At 43.9% G+C, this 20,291-nt stretch overlaps 1 protein-coding gene across 2 annotated transcripts in view; it reads right to left on the bottom strand.

The window, feature by feature from the left end:
* LOC117397969 (bone morphogenetic protein 1) overlaps positions 1 to 20,291 on the bottom strand; it is a 41,810-nt gene that overhangs the window by 5,729 nt on the left and 15,790 nt on the right. Inside the window, exons 2-14 of one of the 2 annotated variants that reach the window (XM_059013589.1) lie at positions 20,088 to 20,192; positions 17,874 to 18,032; positions 17,412 to 17,529; positions 15,691 to 15,869; positions 15,202 to 15,307; positions 9,179 to 9,303; positions 4,295 to 4,410; positions 3,815 to 3,917; positions 3,317 to 3,433; positions 2,689 to 2,834; positions 1,148 to 1,343; positions 551 to 676; positions 225 to 385 (exon numbers count right to left, since the gene is read on the bottom strand). In XM_059013589.1, the coding sequence (XP_058869572.1) occupies positions 225 to 385; positions 551 to 676; positions 1,148 to 1,343; positions 2,689 to 2,834; positions 3,317 to 3,433; positions 3,815 to 3,917; positions 4,295 to 4,410; positions 9,179 to 9,303; positions 15,202 to 15,307; positions 15,691 to 15,869; positions 17,412 to 17,529; positions 17,874 to 18,032; positions 20,088 to 20,192 (1,757 nt within the window). The remainder of the gene's footprint in view (positions 1 to 224; positions 386 to 550; positions 677 to 1,147; positions 1,344 to 2,688; positions 2,835 to 3,316; positions 3,434 to 3,814; positions 3,918 to 4,294; positions 4,411 to 9,178; positions 9,304 to 15,201; positions 15,308 to 15,690; positions 15,870 to 17,411; positions 17,530 to 17,873; positions 18,033 to 20,087; positions 20,193 to 20,291) is intronic. The other variant, XM_059013590.1, reaches the window with a different exon arrangement.

Here is a 20,291-nt window from a genome sequence, read left to right as displayed (position 1 = left end):
TGGTAACAAACCCTTTCCTTAACCACTGGAGCACCAAGCCTCCTCTAACCGCTGGACCAGCAAGTGGCTGTACAATACTGAAATGTTCCGAATAGGGCAGCACAATACAGCTTCATTTCTACACTGCGAGGCGTTGCACAGGGAATGTGTAATAGATTGAAAACTGAGCATCGTGTATTGGGATGCGGTTTTAAGAATGTGTATTAAGGCATCATTACACTCACGTCGTTGCCCTCTGTCTCAAAGAAGTCAAACTGCAGGGAGATTCGGTACTGGGTGGGCGCGACCAGCTGCCAGATGCAGTTCTTGTTCGGGGGGTACTCCTTGGGCCAGCCTGGACTGGTGATGGAGCCGTTGAGCTTGGTGATGAATCCTCCGCAGGCAGCTGCACAGACACACAGAGTCACGCCATGGTCGATTCTACACAAGTGGCATAGCCTTTAGCGGCTTGCTTGAAAGCAAGTTCAAATGGCACTTCACTCACCCCCTCTCCCAACCCATCTCAGCCTCTCCCTCCTCCTCTCACTCCCCCTCCTCCTCTCTCACTCACCCTCACAGCTGCGCTTGTCAGAAGCCAGCTCGTACCCTGGATCACAGGCACACTTGTAGCTGCCCAGAGTGTTGACACAACGCTGCTCGCAGCCCCCGTTGCTGGCCCTGGAACACTCGTCCACCTCTGGAATCAAAACGCATGGTCAGCCCCGCTGTGCTTTCACTGTGCTTGCTTCCACCCAGACTACTGTCCTTGCAGTCTCTTCAAACCCATCAAAACAATGCACTCGCTTTACAAAATTGGATGCAAAAGCAGAAAAAAACTAGCAGAAAAACCTGATTGTATTTCCAAGTGGTAACGCGGTCCAAACATTTAAAAGTAATATGCATGTGTAGTATAGATGATTACAATAAAGTATGTGTCTATTGCAGATACACATTTGCACAGTAGTCTCAAACACATATTACAGTCCTTTATTTTCAACTATTGAAGCTCTTCTTGTCACTAGTTATGCGAGTAAAAGCGTAAATTCTTAAAGCTTTATAAAACTAAATCCAAAACACCCCTAGTTCCATTAAAAAGTGAAACCAATTCCATAGCAAAAAAGGATCTCTGATGAGACGGCCGATGCTTCATCCTGTCTGAATCTCTCACCTTTGAAGAAGTTTGCAGCGAAGCCCGCCTTGTTCACAGAGCCGTCCGACACAAACTTCATCCACAGCCGGTTCGAGCTGGTCTTGATGTCATCGGGCTTGTCGTAACCACAGAACCTGCCCAGCAGGGGGCTGCTCTCCGAGATGCCATCCCGGATCTCCAGGTAGTCGTACGCACAGCTGTCGTGCCTCTCGATCTGAAAACGAAACAACCGGGAGGGGAGCACAAGCAGCGCTACACTGTGCAGAACAACGCGCTGCCATCGCTGCGTCTACGTTGAGGAGACACGCACTCAAGCGCGCTCAACGAGAGAGTCTCTACGCAGTCAGGAACCAGGAGAATGCGTTGCACAAGAAAGTCAGGCTGTACGTATCCTCTTCCCTCCTGCAACAATGCTGGTTTTCTGTTCCCACCAAGTGAGTTTCAAATCAGGGCACCAGCATTGTTGCAAGAGGCAGCGTGATCTGGATACGAGACTGGAAGCTTGCAAACGTTGTGCCTGTATTTAAAAAGGCAGATAAGGAGAGACCTAGGTAATTATAGACCTATTACTTTTATGCCTTAACACGTGAAATGGCGGAAGCAATATTAAGGAGGCCAGTTTGAAGACGATTTGTTCAGCAACAGTATTATAGGGAATTGCCAATATGGATTCAGATGAGGGAGGTTGTGCTCATCTAACCTGCTTGACTTTTATTGAGAAGGTTACAGCTAATGTAGATGATTAGTAGATTACGGGCAGCAGTGTGGAGTAGTGGTTAGGGCTCTGGACTCTTGACCGGAGGGGTGTGGGTTCAATCCCAGGTGGGGGACACTGCTGCTGTACCCTTGAGCAAGGTACTTTACCTAGATTGCTCCAGTAAAAACCCAACTGTATAAATGGGTAATTGTATGTAAAAATAATGCGATATCTTGTAACAATTGCAAGCCGCCCTGGATGAGGGTGTCTGCTAAGAAATATAATAATAATGGCAGTGCTTAGGATATAATGGACCTTGATTTTTCAAAAATCGTTTGACAAAGTTCCACGGGAGAGACTCCTGCTTAAAAAATCTGCAGGAAACAGGGTACGACATGCAATCGGACACAGAACTGGTTAAAAAAAACAAACCCAGAGAAAGCAGAGAGTAACCTCTGGCTTGTGTCATTTACACATGCTGCTAGCAGCCGAACGGTACAGACGGGAAAAACTGATCAATGCACACTGTCATCTCACAGTTCATTCATCTCATAGCATAGCATAGACTTGGTTTAACCGCCTACACTGCATCAACACCAAAGGGTGTGTGTGTGTGTGTGTGTGTGCGTGCACAGGCAGTATTTCGTGATGCACTGCCATTGCGGTCTCCTGTCGCTGAGATGAGGTTAAAAGCTCTATATAAAAACACGCGTGCAGACGAGCCCGGCTCTTTTGCATAGTGGTTAAGGCGCTCACTGGCGGTGCGGGGGGTGGCTGGTTTGCTCCCAGTCTCCGCCCCCTGGTGCATGAGCAATGGCTGACTGTGTCACTGAGGGATTGGAGACACAGAGGCTGGATTTACCTCAAAAGACTGGAAGGTCAAGCCCACGTGGAAGCCCTCCGAGACGGAGATCTTCCACACGCAGACCTTGCTGGGACGGTAGTCGTCAGGGTAGTTAGGAGACTGGATCTGCCCGTTGTCTCTCTTCACCTCCCCGCCACAGATCGCTTCAGGACAGCAACGAGAAACCGATTCAAAGAGAGACAAAAACTCCACAACTTGCAAGTACAAAATTCATAGCTTTCATATTCCTGTTGAAGTGATAGGATTGTATGAAACTGTCCCCACACCTTCCAGGTCTTCCTTTCTCGAATTACAGCTGCTGGCTGATATTCTATTAAAAATCACAATATTTTGTGACCGCCCTGATCAAGACAAGGGCTTGATACCAGGAGGTCCCCGGTTCTAATCCCCACTCAGCCACGACACTGTGTGGGACCCTGAGCAAGTCACTTGACCTCCTTGTGCTCCGTCCTTTGGATCAGACGTAAAACAAACAAGGTCCTATTGGAAGATGATGCATAGTTCACCCCCTAGTCTCTGTAAGTCACTCTGGATAAAAGCGTCTGCTAAATGACTCAATAATAAATGTCAAAAAGGAGCAGGGCTGAATCTGATCTGCATGTGAAGGAAGGATCCTGGTTCTCACCTTCGTACACAGCGGAGAATCCTTTTCCCACCCAGTTGCTGCTGCTCCGAAACTCAATCCACAGCCGGCTGTCTGTCGAGATGATGGGCTCAGGGAGCTTATCACCGCAGAACCGTCCTGCAACGCAAACAGCATCCCGTCAGAGATACACTGTATATGTGTGTGTGTGTGTGTTTGTAGCTGGCAGCTACTATGATATCACACTCCTAAGAGTGCTCAGGAATGCTGGAGTCTAAATCACATTTGCATGTGTCACATTTGCTGCAGTTCATTCCAATTTGAAACAGATTGAAATAACTTAACAACCAAGAATGACATAAGTGGAAAAAATAAAACAGCTGACAGAATCCAAGAAACGTAATAGAAAGGGATTGAGTCACGATCAAATGAAGCACGACCTCCATGTAACTGACGGAGGTTACAAAAAACTCCCAATATATTCCACTCTGTGGAATTATTAAAAATCGAACACCTCTGGTCTTTCTAGTAGAGATTTACCTTTCAGTGGAGCCTTCCGCCAAAAGCCATCCCTTATCTCCACATGGTCATACCAGCACAGGTGGCTGCGGTAGAGGTCCATCGAGGTAAAGTTCAGAATGATCTGCAGACAAGGAGAAGGCCGGGATTAACAGGGGAGGGGGGCAACAACTCATTGAACTGGGCACCATATTATTATTATTTATTTATTAGCAGATTCCCTTACTCAAGGCGACTTACAGATGTTACAAGATATCACATTATTTTTACATACAATTACCCATTTATACAGTTGGGTTTTTACTGGAGCAATCTAGGTAAAGTACCTTGCTCAAGGGTACAGCAGCAGTGTCCCCCACCTGGGATTGAACCCCCGACCCTCCGGTCAAGAGTCCAGAGCCCTAACCACTACCCCACACTGCTGCCCCCATCTACAACTACGATGCAAAAGCAACCCTTCTGTGGCGTTGCTTTCCAGCGAGTCTGCAAGCGGAAGCACACCTTCTCTCCAGGGGTGACGGAGATCCTCCAGATGCAATGCATGTAGGCCGAGTATCCGTTGGGGAAGCCGGGTGAGGAGAAGTTCCCGCTGCTGTTCTGGAGGCTGTCGCCGCAAGCTGCAAAACAGAAGCAACACAGAGCACACCATTGGTCAGGAGACTCCAGGGAGACGTGCCATTGGTCAGGGGAGAGTCACTCAAGGGAGATGCCATTGGTCAGGGTAGGCTTGAGGGAGACACGCCATTGGTCAGGGTAGGCTTGAGGGAGACACGCCATTGGTCAGGGTAGACTTGAGGGAGACACGCCATTGGTCAGGGTAGACTTGAGGGAGACACGCCATTGGTCAGTGGAGACTCGAGGCAGCACGAATTTATATGCATCACGATATATGTCCTGGCCCAGATTTACTACTTGCAGGATACATGATAAAATCAAATGATCCTTTTACGACAGACTATTTTGTTAAAAAAAAAACACACTTAAATACATTGAGATAGGGAGGGTATGCATTCAGACCAACTGTAAAACACACATAGTTTTCATTCGAGAACCATTTATCATCCTACAAGGAGCCAGGCTGTGCTTCGGGTCTTGTATCATGATACAAACGATAGAGACCTCTATCACGATACGCTACACATCATGGAAAGAAAGCACCAACACAATTAGAACGCCCATTAAGAGCAGAACTCCTTGTATTTAAAATGAGGCTCCAAAAGCTTCCATCAAAGCTTTAATTGAAATCCTTTTAATAAAAAAAATAAAAAAAAAATTTGATCAAGTATTTTAATTGGCACTTATATCAAAGACCATGTAATTAGTCTTCCATGGGAAGCATGCTTCATAAAGCTATTGCATCTGGTTAATTCAGCAACATGGGAACAAACAAGAGAGATGCAGGCCTCTAAAAATTCAATAGCATTGTAGATTTTATAGATAGAACCAATTGTGTCTTAGTTTTAAGTACGTCTAAGTAATTATTTGATTTAGTACAAGTAAGAATTTTGCGTCAACTTATTTATTTATTTTTAGACTGAACACGATTGTAAACCATTTAAAATAATATTCAGAGAGGAATCCCTTCAAATAAAAATGTAAATCGTGTACGAGGAATCAGCCATTAAGGACTCGCTAAAATGCCATCTTGAGTATGGCTGTCGCCCGTGCACAGAACACACCGCGTGGCACAGGTCTGAGACTGAGAACACATTTTAATAGCAGATCAAAGCTCATGTTAATTTTTGTCTCTCTGATTTTTAATAAGTCGTGTGTGGGGTGTCTCATATTCTAACAGAAAGCAAAGTTTTAGCAGACAGAAACTTTACTTAAAATAAAACTTTAAATATTCTATTTCTGATGTATTCCATGAGAATGCCGTTTTGTACAAGGTTAATAATCTGAATTATTCTATTACTCTTTGTAATATATATATTTTTTATTCAGAAATCACCAAAACATCAAATCAAGCTATTGTGCGAGTGACATTTCTTACAATTGTATTTTTTCCTGTATCTGTGCTTTTGTTAATTCTAAATAGAAAAAAAAATGAAAAAAAAAAAATCCTTGCAAAGAACAGCAGTACTCAGTGACCTTGAGCACACGTCTGATTGTTCATAAAATCAATACAATTTTTAAAGTCATGTCTAAGGATCCCAAGGATGATTCAGCATCAGCAACATGGCTAGGTAACCCATTCCTCAAAAGAAGCGTCTCCTGTCTCCATTTCATTTCCAGCTGTGTCCTCAGGTCCTGGTTTCTGTACTGTGCTTCTAGTATTGGTTCAGGTTATTCTTTGTTCTAGGCTAAATAAATTAAATTTCTTTAACCTGTCTTTGTAGCTCAGTCCTTTCAGCCCTGCTGGGATCGGTCTGGTGGCCCTTCTTTGGACTCTGCGGGACCACAATGTCTCTCCGGCGCATCGTACAAACCTCGTCATGACCTCCTCGGATTTGTACTCTGCATGCCCAAGCATTCTGATTGTCTTCTCGATTGCTTCCCCGCACTGTGTGGGTGCTGACAGGGAGGGGTCTATTACAACACCAAGGTCTTTCTCTTGCTGGGCCTGTCCTAGTTCTATGTTCTAGTTCTATTCTAGTTCTATGTTCTAGTTCTATGTTCTATACCACCCATTTGTAATTGGATCTTACATTTTTTTGACTGGTGTGTAACACTTTACATCTGTTGACATTAAATTAAGATTTGCCACATTTCTACCCAGTGCTGTAATTTGAGAGAGAGAGAGAGAGAGAGAGAGAGAGAGAGAGAGAGAGAGAGAGAGGGAGAGAGAGAGGAGAGAGGAGAGAGGAGAGAGAGAGAGAGAAAGGAAGCATTTTTAAACTAAAGGGTTACAGTTTGCCATATGCTCAGAGATCTTAAAACAGACAAAAGTTTTTTATGTAATTGGTCAGAGCTTTTAGGTGTGGCTAGGGTCCTGCAAAATTCTCAGAACAGCTGATTAAAAACCCAAAATATTTAGAGGAACTGCCATAAACACTAATTTAGTGTCCCTTTAAATTTGTATCTAAAGCCTGTGTCAAAAATGAGGTAATTAAAGTTGGTAGGCAAAATGGAAAACGCCAATTTTGTTCAATTAAGAGCATGTTTCATTTTACAATTACCAGGTTTCATTTATTTATTTATTACAATTTATATTCCATTTTGCTCAGTTGTGATGAATGAAATGTTCCCTCTAATCCAGGGCAGGCTTGATGCATGGAGACTGAACTGTCTAACTAACCTAGCAACTAAACAATCAGGAGAGAGAAAAAACACACACACACACATTCATAATGCATCTCGTCTAACCCCAGAATCCCGGCCTCTACTCTTGACTGTGTGATTTCTCTAGACAGATTTCTTTCTCAAGTATAAATAAAGGCTCGATTGTATTCATGCAGGTTGTGATAGAAATGTAACCTGTACTCAAGCTCGCTGTGTTTAACACGCCCTGCGTGCAGCACGCCGCCATGCTTGTAAAATCTGCACGGTGCCTGGAATGACAGCAAACCGAACAGCACGCCCTAATAAACGAGAGTTGTGTTGGCTCGTTTCTGCTGTGGCTAGCTCACCAGGCTCCTCCGTGCTCTCTCTGTGACAGAGTGAGCTCCCTCCTGGCCTCAGATTAATATCGCTGTTTACATCCTTCTGGGAACAGGCTGGCACACTTCCTGTCGCGGCACTGTGTTTACATTCCACAGCTTCCCCCAAGGAGACCACGATTCATCTCCAGGAAATGCAAAAATCGAGAGCCGCTATCACTCGGAGATTTTGCCCTTGTTAAAAGAATGCGTGGCTTATATAAAAAAAAAAAAAACTGATGAAAAATAAATCTAAACCGCTGGCAACGGGACATGCAGTCCAACTGTGCAAACTAACTGTAGCCTAATCCTACCCCGACAAAGAATGTATTCACACTCCAAAATAACTCTGAAGGAAGCCTTTGTGTGGATCAGTTGTGACTGGAATTGTATTCTCCTGTACATTACTCCAGTAAGATTTAGTGGCTGAAAATACATTGCCTCAATCCAGCCAGAGCTTAGAAATAAATGCCAGCAGTTGCCAGTAGTGGACAAAAAAATGGAAACACCTGGGTAAATGAGGGTATATTGAAAAGCAAGGGCTTCCACACAGGTGTGGCTCATGCGTTAATTAAGCAAATAACATCCCAGCATGCTTAGGGTCATGTATAAAAATGCTGGACAGGCCTGATTGCCTATAATTAAGGCTAGCATGGCTGCAAGAGGAGACCTCAGTGACTTTGAAAGAGGGGTGATTGTCGGGGCGCGTTTGGCAGGAGCTTCAGTGACCAAGACAGCTCAACCTGCTGATGTTTCACGAGCAGCGGTGTCTAAGGTGATGTCAACAGTGGGCGGAAGCGCATACTCCAGGATTGTGTCATCCGTGCATTCATTCGAAGTGCAAGGCCAAAACAGACGAGCAACTGCAGATCAATTGACTGCAAATTTCAACCTGGGGCGCAAGCAGCCAGTTTCATCAAAAACGGTCCACTGAGAACTCCACAGAGCGGGATACCATAGTGGCCCAACGCCCTATTAAGTGACTTTACATTGGGGTTTCCATTTTTTTGTCCACTATATATATAAAATCACACAAATTCTCTTTAATTTCGAATTAACAGTTAAATATATTTTGTACTATATTCCAGTAAAATAAACCCCGATATTACATTACCTAATAAAGAAGGGAGAGATACACTGTTCTGTAGTCACGTTTAGCAAATGAAATCTGGTTTTTATTAGCAGGAGTCTTAACCGCTATGCAAAAGAGCCGGGCTCGTCTCACCGACAAGAAACAGGATCCGAAACACTGCCGTTACATTCGTTTACAAAGATCTTCACATGTAACCCCGAGCTCAAAATAAACGTTTGTCAACACTTAATAAAATAAAAAGCAGCCCTTAAAATAGCCCAGCTAAAAGCTCAAACTGTCACATTGTCTGAGCGGCTGTTGACTATTGCTAAACAGCCTCATCAGAACAGTAAGCAGCTAGATGATCTTTGACTTTTAAAAAGGCAGCATTTCATTCAATAACAAATCACATGTGATGGCGGGAGAGATTTGGCTCGCATGAAGTTTCTAAGCGCAGATGTTTTCCAGGCCTGTTTCCTTAGTTCTCGGATTGTTGACTGTTGTCTGAAACTGTGCAATCTTAAAGGGCATCTTAGTTTTAAAAACGGTAAAGCGATTTGGCGACTAAAACCTCCACCGCAGTTTAATCCTCACCTGATTTTTATAGCCTTCCTGTATGTTGTCACGTTGTTCGCCAGTATGGTCAAACACTGTGTATATCTAGGGCTGTCCTGCCCATCTTGGAAGCCTCGAGATTTCCTGGCTTGACTAGAGACAGGATTTAAAGGCGCGTACCTGAGCACTTGTACAGCTTCCTTGCTTGGGCGATGTCCCCCTTGCTCAGCCTTGTTCTCTGACCAATAGGAGGCCGGACGCCGTTGACATCATAGCGGGGCAGGATGGTGTCCAGGAAGATGCCTCTAAAAATCAGAAGAGAAGAATGAAAGCAAGTGGCTTCAACAGGGTGTCTGAGCAGGACATCTGCTCTTCCACAAAATGAAAGCCGTTTCTTCTGGAGGGAGACGGGACCACTCCTCAAAGATTAGTGCTTAAAAACCCCCATCAGACCAGCCCGTACACTCTGGACCCTCTTCAGGGCAAAACTAGCACTGTGTCGATCACACACATAGCCGTGTGGGCTTATACTTGGGTACATAGTGTTTTCTGAGAAAATTCAGTTAATCCTTTGGGTGTCGTACAACGCACACAGTAACCCAGACACTAGATGTAGATTGTGAGCAAGCATTTAGAGAACAGCACTTGAGGTATAATTTATGATAGCTAGTATTAAACTGATGGCCTACTTCACATGACTGAGGGAGAGAAAGCAGTAACTGGTTTGGCGATTCTAGCAAATTAAATACTTCCGCAGGGTCTTGAGCATGTAGTTATGTGAGATCACGCATTCAAGCAAACATGGATTTGTATTTTAATGATATCTGGCACTGTGCCACGTTCGGGTAGTCTGGTTATCATGCAGAACGCTCAATCTAAAACTATTTTTAATAATATAAAAAACTCTGAGATGGCAAAATAAGAGATAATGTGTTAAAACAGTCAATCTTTCTACTCTGGGTTAGAACAGACTGATAAAGACTTTCTAATCATTTAGAACAACCGTCTTTCCGAGCGAGGCTTACAGCGTTCATGAATTCCACTCTTTTCCATCCTCTTGACAATCTGCAGTTTCTCAATTTAAGAAGGAGGATTTGTTCCCACTCTGTTGCCATGGAGATGCGCACACTAACTATACTGCCAACACTGTTCCTCTGCTGGTCCTCCGAGGACTTCCCATTGGCCGCCGGGCAACGAGAGTAACCAATCAGTGTCAACAGAGACAATGCCGCCTTGGCAGTTCTCTGTTTGGCTTGGCTTGGCTCCCCAAACAGAGCTGTGAAGTTCTCCACAGATCTAGTGGGAGATACGGATCACGCAGGCAGAGAAGCTGAAGGGAAGCAGCACACTGAAAAAGGTTATACAATCTGTCATGCTACGGTTTACAGCTCTGGCCAAAAGTTTTGCATCACCCTATAGAATGAAGACTTTGGGGATATTATTTTGTAGTTTCTTCGATTACATGATGTTAAATAAAAGATCAAAATTATGTTCATATGTATTTATTTTAAATAAAATTCTAGGTGATGTAACTGTACAGGTTCCTTGTGGCTATAGTATTGCGTAGCACCCCTGCCTGGAGTAGTCAATTACCAGACGATAAATCCCTCAGGGTTTCATTGCTTAAGTAAAAGGGAACAAATGCACATGGTCTTGGTAAGGTAATTAGGTAACTAGTAACAGTCCATTCAGACAGTGAAATGGCTGAAATGATACACAAAGGCTGTACATATTATCAAATAAATGGTAAATCTAGTGGATTTTTTAAAATGTTCTTTGTGTTTCAGACCCTATCGCTTCATCTGACAGGCTGTTCCATGCATTTATAACCCTCTGTGTAGAGCAGTGCTTCCTAGCTTGTTTTTCTCACTTGGCTTCCATGTCTATCCTCTGCTTCTACTCTCTTTGCTAAATCTAAAGCAGCAACTTGGGCTAACTTTTGAGGCAGATGGGTGCAAATTCATGGCAGTTATCGTGTTCGCCACGTAGAGTGTGGCAGACAGACACACCCTGTCGGTTCATTGGGTACACCGTTTTAATGAAGACCCTAAAAAATGATCAGTATAAATATATAAAAAAAACATGTTAAACGGATTAAAAAAAAAAAAACACACACATCTGGTCCACATTTTCCCAGGACCTGGTAATCAGCACAAGCTGGCCTGACTTTCTTTCTCTGCCCTAAACCCAGCTCCACAATCAGAGAGGGGAAGGGAAGGAGGGAGAATGCTCAGCAACAAATCACTGCGATATTACCTTGGGGGACAGTGGTTCCAATAACGTTGCAGCGATAGAGGAACAGCGTGGGGGGGGGGGGGGGGGAGGAGGAGGAGGAGGAGGAGGAAGAGGAAGAGGGAAGGCTGTTAAAGAATTGCCGAGCAAAGCCGCGCGTTGTCAACACATGGTAAATTAATTCATCACAGCCAAGTACTTAAAAACAGAACCGTAAAAACAAAAGCAAGGTATGGGAGCAAAGCATGGTATAGCACAGGGGAACCATACGGAAAACCAGAACACCCAGCAGTGTGCAAATGTGCTAGAACACCTCAAGATGTGTCATTTATATCCTTTATATACCTGCCTGCATGAAAACCTCTGGATGGGAGAATTTCTATTTCCGCTCAGCAATCAGCGATGTCGAAAAATTAGGCACCCATGTGTGAAAACGTTAGACCGCTTTGTGCATTAGGCATCTCAAACAACTTCTAAACAAAAGTCACCCGCATTTATCATGTGTGGCTCTGTGTTCCTTTTCTCTTGCTGGTTTAAATGAATTGCATGCGTGGCCTATTAAGTCATCCATTAAAATTAGACAAATTGCTCATTTTTCATACGCACAACAAATCAAAAACTGAAGAAGCGGTCATGCGAGGGACAGTCTATTTATACCAAACGTGTGTGCTGCTGTACAGATGGAAGGAGGAAAGGCAGCCAGAAGAAAAAAAATATACAAGAAATTTAAAAAATAAAGTAATTGCAGACAGGATCACAGTGAGTGAGTGAGTGCGAGGGGACGGAGAGAGAGCAGGAGGGGGCATTCCCATCTCTTTCGTTTCCACGCAGTGCTGGATGGGATCTTGTCCAGTATCCTAATCTACTGGAAGCTGCCGAGGAGTTTCTGAAGCCAGCGTTGAGTCTGAAACCAGATGGCTGCAAAGCGAGTCCAAGCCAACAAAGAGCCTGCCATACATATCAAGTCAGGCCACAGCAACAGAGGCCTCGGGTAGCATACTAGTGAGCTCTGCAGTCTCTGCAGATGGGCCCCCAACCCCCCCTCCTCGCCCAGGGGCAGGACCCCCAAATCTCCTGATCTTGCTGTCCGAAGAGGGGGCACTTATTGAACAGAATCCACTCAGGGCTGTTGTTCTGCACTTATAATGGTCAATCAATAAGCTCCCCTCTAGATTGAAATGTTGTTCGTTTTTAGGAGGCTGTGTGGTCCAGTGGTTAAAGAAAAGGGCTTGTAACCAGGAGGTCCCCGGTTCAAATCCCACCTCAGCCACTGACTCACTGTGTGACCCTGAGCAAGTCACTTAACCTCCTTGTGCTGCGTCTTTCGAGTAAGACGTAATTGTAAGTGACTCTGCAGCTGATGCATAGTTCACACACCCTAGTCTCTGTAAGTCGCCTTGGATAAAGGCGTCTGCTAAATAAACTAATAATAATCATGTTTGCAGTTTTGAGTTTCACGACCGGTTTTCCAGACGCCCCCCAATTAGCTCTAATCCTGGAATACCTAATGTTACTTTAGGTAAGACTAGAGTTAAACAGGATCTGTGAAACCAGCCCTATACATTTAAACATCAGCTAAGTGTTGAATGTATCGAATTATGCCAAAAGGTTTAGCTGTTGTCAGAAACACTTGGGTGAAATATACATGTTAGCCTTAGTGCTTCCACAGTAGTAAATGCACAGTGTAAATCAATGCATTTCATACAATAAAGTCATTTCCACGTACAATTGAAAGGCTGTACACGTACCAGCCTTACACACAAAGAAATGTTGCAGTAATAATACAAAATAGTGAAGGCGGGCTTTAAGATGGATTTTCTGATCTGAATACTCCCAGCATGTTAAAGTTTTAAAACGCCAAGTGGTTCCTTTTCAATTTATTTATTTAAGTGTTTTGTTGCCTGCTGTAGATATCTGCAGGCTAGATCAGAAAATGTAAAAAAAAAAAAAAAAAAAGATTCAAGTTAACTGTAAAATAACTTGTGTCCACGGAATAAATTTGCCAAGTTTTTTATGAAGCAAGTTACAGGGTGAACCATTAACATCCAATAAAAGCAACTGCAAAAAGACAAGAGGTAGTAACACAAAGAAGAGACGGCTTCATATTAAATCAAACGGAAAGTAAGAGTTTGTGCTTAGAAAGGGCGCGACGGATTATTTACCATACTGGAAACATGGATCAACGGGTCAAGCCACGTTTAAACTGTGCCCATAGATAACTAAGCAGTACATCGCTCCAGGGCGTGTACCGTTGTGGGATATTGTCACGTCCTGGGTGCGCAGTGAGACCCGAGGTGAAGCAAAGTTCCTACACCTGCCTGAGTAACGATATCTCACAACCGCACGCCCTGGGGGGCTGTACTGCAAGCATACAACCGCTAGGAGATAGCTTCATTAAAAAACTAACAAACATGTCCCGAGATATCACATGATATCACATGATAGCCACGAGACACAATGAATATTTTGGCAATAGGATTCTTGCAGGGTTTTTTTATAGCAACATTTATCATTTTGTTTGTAGGATACAGACTTGTGACTGGTACGGTATGATTCTGACAACTAGAACACCATCTGAATTCAGGCCAAAGGTTTCAAATAAAGCAAGGCTCTTCCACTGAAGGCAGTTTATAGATTGTTAATCTAATTGAACAGAACTATAATATACTGTCTGGGTGACACAGGAGAAGGTTAAGATAAAGTTTAGCTCAATACCAGCCGACGCACCATATAACAGCACAAACACAACAGAGTCAATAAGAATTAGCAACGAAACGTTTGATCACAATTTGATAGGCGATTCATTTTGCTTCACAAAGTCGAATGAAACCTGCTGAATAATGTTACGTTAACATATTGAATTTACACACCGCTTTGGAGTTTTCACATATTTAACCAAAAACTGACATGTGACCTTTCGAAACCTAACATGAAATACTGTACTGCTATTATGGCTACCGGTAGACTTTTGCAATAACATTTTATAGTTTCTTTGATTACATGATGTTAAATAAAAGATCTAAAATTATTGTCATATAGTTTTTTTTTTTTTAAATTCTAGGTGATGCAAAACTTCTGGCCATAGCGGTCTATGCAAAGATGCATGACGTACAAATGGATGGATGAACAGACAGATAGACAAACAGCCAGCTCCATACAGCCCCAAGTTTCATGACAACTGGATCAGTGGTTCTCCAGATATATGGAATATAAGAGGTGCGACACACATCCGTGCATATGGGACTGCCTCCACTACATGCCCTTCACAAGGGATTACACCCCCAGTGAAGGATAACAAGCACAAGCCTATACACTCCACTGCTCCTGCAGAGGAAACGAGTGGTTTTAATGGATTAGCTAACAGATCACTGTGCATTAACTGCACTGGCCAGGAGAGTCATTGTCATCACTTATAAAACTGTGTAGATTGCAAATGAAAAAATCTATTTGCAAGTGACGTGTTTAACAGGTTTTTTTTTTTTTTCAATTTGAATTAATACCTACTTTTAAAACACGTTAAAAAGGGGTTTATTGAACTATCTGCACATCCTTTTTCTTAATGATAAAGCTGCCAGAGCAGGAACACAGTACTGCCATTTGCACGGCCATGGTTATTATTATTATTATTATTATTATTATTATTATTATTATTATTTATTTATTTATTTATTTCTTAGCAGATGCAGTTATCCAGGGCAACTTACAATTGTTACAAGATATCACATTATTTTTTACATACAATTACCCATTTATACAGTTGGGTTTTTTACTGGAGCAATCTAGGTAAAGTACCTTGCTCAAGGGTACAGCAGCAGTGCCCCCCCCACCTGGGATTGAACCCATGACCCTCTGAGTCCAGAGCCCTAATCAATACTCCACACTGCTGCCCTCCCTATGGTTAAGCTCATTATAAAACTGCACCTGGCTATTCCTGTGGGACCCAGAAACACCGCCTGCAGCTGCGTGCTTACCTGGAGAAGGTATTCCTGGCGTAGTGCATGATGCTGTCGAAATCATAGCCCTCCCCGCGCGAGTCCACTTCCTCCGGCTCCATCTTCAAGAAGTTATACTCCTGTCCTACAAAAACAGCAATCGCACTGATATCGCGCCTTCCACAGACAAGACCGCCCGCCCGCCCCCTTGGGGGTTATTCGGCTCTCCTCATCCCGTGGAACAACTACCAGTCATGCTGCATGCTCTATAAATATTGCCGGTTCTGCACTTCCATTGTTAAATAGATTAACAAGACCTCCTTCCCAAGTTGTATCATGAATGCTGTTTAAAATTAAAACTTATTCTTGAGCTGGATTGATTGGCCAGTGGGTTCTTTTATTTTACAGAGTGCTGTAAAGTGCCCCTAGGATGCTATGCATGTAGAGTGCTGTATAAAAAGCAAACTGCATTGCCCGTCAGTAACATAACCCCCCCCCCTGCCATGGCTGCTTATACGTGGCCCGTACCTGGCTGGATGTTCTCTCGCACGATGCTCACGTGGTTGTCGCGGTCCGGGCGCGTGTGCTCGTGCCAGAAGCCGATCACGTGACCCAGCTCATGCACGACGATCCCGAACTTGTCACAGTTCTTCCCGATGGAGATGGCCTGGGGCCCGCCCCCTCTTCGTCCGACGTAGGAGCAGCACCTGGGAGAACGGGACAGAAATGGCAGGACCTTCAACAAACGCACCCGTACTGCAAGAATATTGCCATTACTATTTATTCAACCAGTACTCATTGAGACCAAAGCATCTTGCAGCAATTGGGACCACTTATTTAAAATGGGAGGGACACTTCACCTGGAAAGGATGTGTTTGGGGGTTGCTTTTTTTGGTTTTGAGTGAAGTGATATACGGTTAACCCCACATCATAACGCTTAGCCATGCTGCTATATTTACTGTCTATCGGACTAAGAAATTGCTTCAGATTTGATGCAGATATTCAGTGTTTTCTCACTGTGTTGCTAGTGTCCTCCTGCAGGCGAACGGTACTTTAAAACTAATAGTTTCTGAATTACTGGAAACGGTTATTGGGGCTGGATTTCACCTCCTGTGTTATGCAACTAAATAACAGCATCAATTCTTTCATTTTAAAACAGGATCACGATGCCCAGGGTAAAGAAATCTCCATTTCAAGCTCTTCTTAAATTGCACTTTCACGGTCACTACCCCTGCATATGCGAGACTGTACGCAGCCAGCGGGATTTGAGAACAGATAAGATTTAAATCATTTTGTAGGCTATGATTAACCCATTAAGTACCAAATTAATTTTGCTTTAAAAAAAAAAAAAAAAAAAAAATTTGCACCTCCAGTTTTATGCATGCAGTTTTAAGTTAACGTTTGTGGGTAACAAAATTAGAGTTAGTTATCATAACAATACAGTCAATGGGGAGCATTTAAAATGCCACTTAAAAATGCTCTAAAAAAAGGCGGTCCTCAAATGAGGTCAATGGCACTTAATCTGCGCAGCCCTGGCTAGAATCACTTTGTAGTTTCACCTCCAGAGCTTACAATACAAATCTGCTCCCCTACCATTTACTTCTTAAAGCCCCGTGCCAGCTCTGTGGAAAGATCAATACACCAAAAAAAACCGCACCCCAAGCCCTTGCACAGAAACCTTCAGTGCAAGGGTGGAGTGGAGCGCTACCCTGTATCAAAAGCACTCTGTTCCATTCTGCACACACCAACCTCCAATTTACATGTGTTACACCTTCTGAATGGGTAAAATATACAGATGATTTACAGCAAGATGGTGTGGGAACTGTATTGCCAATTTCTCCTCACTCAGACCCTTCACTTACTAAATATATTGCTATCTCTGAATAGATCATTTAAAAATATGCTGAGGATTTTAAATGAGCGAGACATCTCACAAGCAGAATGGCTCTGAAATGTTCTCTTTGTTCCAGGAAAGCAGCACAGCTGGGGATGGGGAGTTTGTTGCCGGATAACTTCACTCAGAACTTGCTCACTAAATATCTTGCAATCCCTGAATAGAAAATCATCTCCTCTTTAAAATTAGGCAAGAGATTTTGCATATGCGATTTGGTGAGATGCCTTGTGCCTTAAAACATTGAGCAATATTACTTTTTCTTGGTTGATTATAAATAAAAACTTGCGATCCCGCTCTTAAAGTACCAGTCTGTTTTTGTGCGTCTCCCGCTTTCCTGCCAGCTTTCCAAACTCACCCACAGGGCCGGTATGTGAAGACGATGTAGCTCTCCTCATCCGTTCTCTCAATGAAAGTCACACAGGTGTGTTTTTCCCAGTGTCGCATGGCCTGTCTGAAGATGGCTCGCTGATTGCCTGGAAACAGAAGGGATCAGTTCATCAGACGAGGGCCAGTCATCCCACACACCCCCCTCATTGAACACCACGAAACCTGTTCACTATAGTTTTGCCACTTTCGTTTTATGAGTTGTTTCTGACCAGCTGAGCTACCGACACGATTTAAATGTGGCAGAGATACCGGTATCCAAAGTCAATAGGCAAGCGTCGGGTATGACTGACACCTGTTTCAATTGCAGTGGTTTTCCGGAGCCTCTTAGTGTATGTAGAGACCATGTGACCTTGCATGCCAGCTGGCCCTTTCAAGACCATGAGAGAACCTCAGCTATCTAATGAAAACCTCCATCTCCAGGGATACTCACCGCTGAAGTTGCCGCTGATGACGTAAGGGATGACTCCCTCTGGCCACACCCTTTCTGGGCGGGAGGTCGCCGCCCTCTTCATGCGTCCCAAGGATCTGCTCTGGCTCCGCCTCTCCCGTATGAGGTAGCGTTTGGTTTCATTGGCTCCAGGCCCTGTGACTGACAGAGACAGGGGGCAATCAAGACACTAGCTCTGCACTGAACCCTCCCACCCTTCCCGGATGACCCCTACAGAGGGCTCTCTTGAGACCTCAATTCTTTCTGTAGCACTTTATGTGCTATTTCACGGTGCTTGCTAGCATTTGGAGAGGTTCTAGGTTTTGCTGCTCCAGTATTTAATCTTTTGTCTCTGAATCTGCTTGGTTTTGCGGAAACAGACTCCCTCATGCCACTCGAACCATGTGCTAACATGACCTTTCAATTCTGCCAGATTTTCACAAAACACAGTTTGACCTTTTAAACTCTGGTGACCCCACCTACTTCATAAAGACAGAGAGTAGGTGGGGGGGGGGTGGGGGGGGTCTGCTCAGTCCTGCCATTTAGGACTCTCCAGACCAGCTCGAAGCCTCAAAAGCTCAAACTCTTTAGCCAGAGCGCAAATCTGTATTGGTGACCCACTGTAAATGACAGCGAGTTTGGTTCTCTAGGGGTATAAAGTGCACCTTTTTTTTTTTTCTTTTAAATAAAAATAATTATACTTTTACAGAGCTTGAAATGTTCAAACATGTTCCTGAAAGAGTGCTACAGACATCAGCAGAGATGTCATCGCTTTGGTCAGAATTGATCATATTTTACTTTTGGTTCGTCAGTTTCATCTCGGTTTTGGTTACCTTTCTAAAAGAGGATTGCAAGATCTGCTCAGTACAGATCAGCCCGAGTCTCCGATAACCTAACTCTGCCGCAGCTCTTCCTTCACGTTTTTATGGTCTTGTTTTTGCTCTCTGCACACCAAGCCAATACAATCCTAACAAAAACCAACCAACCTGGTTTTCACATCAAATTGCTTCATCCTGGATAATAGAAAAAACCAGCAAGCACCAGTGAAAAGATACTAACAAAAACAGTTCTTTAAAAGCTCTGATCCAATCCTGTGTTTAAAGTTCTGGTGTTCTTTTCACTCTGAAAATCAACCGTAACTAAGGCAGCCAGATTTACTACCTGCAGTAAACTCAGTGTTTCAAGAAACTAATACCAGGACCTCCTGTCCTAGGACTGTAGTAGCAGTATTATTTCCGTGACACTGCCCCCAGTGGCCAAGTTGTGTATAACTCTGCTGCACAACTATTCCATCTGCTGGCTGGCTGCCAAGGAGCCCTGTGTTTCCCATAACCCTCGGCTGTCACAGCCAGCCCTCCGGCAGGAGTTATTGCAGTTTAATTACCCGTGGAGGTAGCACTCTCCCATCGCCGGGAGCCAAGAGGAGAGCCTGGGGGACCAGGGCACAAACTCCGCTCCGAACAAGAATAGAACTCCGAGTGAAACATTATTTTTCTAAAACTAGGGTTTAAAAAAAAAAAAAAAAAACAACCCACAACCCACACACACAAATTCCAGATTGATGCTTAACTAACACACAGGGCTACCAGCAGCTTCAAAACTAATCATCGCTTTAGTTTCATAAACTAATCTTCAACTGCCTTATTCTTACCCAATATTCTAATTGATTGAGGATCTGTGAAACCAGAGGTACACCAAACACGAAATAACTTTTCAGAGACATGGCTAACTGTAAATATCTCCCCCCATCCCCCCATCCCATATCCCCCCCCCCATCCCATCCCATCCCAGAATCAACATGGAACCCGTGCTCCCCTTACTTTACCAGGTGAGCCACACAGTGAATATGACTTCAAGACAAGCTAGTATGACACAGTGTAGAATCAAATTAGCCCACAGCACAAAACAACCACAGAATTCAAAGCAATTAGCAGAGACGACAGATAAAGGAGCCCCTGTCCAACACAACCAAGAAAGCACTGGGTCTGGAGCAGAAAGATGGTGGCTACACAATATACTTTATTAGGGCTCAAACCATGAGTATCAGCAACGAAACGGGCTGAATGAACGAGGTATTGCAGTTTCTTTTACCAACGGCTCATCAAATGGGTTAGCAGGGGTCTTCAGAGGGGCGGCACCATACACCACCACATGAGTTATATTTTAAGAGACGCTGCGTTGAGCTCATGCCTGGAGTTCCCTTGGCATCAGACTCACCGCTGGAGTTGTGCAGTCTGCCGTGGTGCGAGAGATCTGCAATCCGCTCCACGCGGAACATTTTCAGATCTTCCTCATCGAGGGCAATGTCTCCCAGAAAGGCAGCTGGAATTGGAAAATACAAAAAAGTAGGATCAGTGAGAGAAACGCATCCATGCTACCACTGCAAACACAGAAGATGCACCTGCACTTACTGGACCCCCT

The sequence above is a fragment of the Acipenser ruthenus genome, chromosome 46 (genome assembly GCF_902713425.1).
Source record: "Acipenser ruthenus chromosome 46, fAciRut3.2 maternal haplotype, whole genome shotgun sequence".
Classification (NCBI taxonomy): Eukaryota; Metazoa; Chordata; class Actinopteri; order Acipenseriformes; family Acipenseridae; genus Acipenser; species Acipenser ruthenus.
Note: the sequence above shows the minus strand (reverse complement) of the source record. Positions and strands in the feature narration are given on the sequence as shown.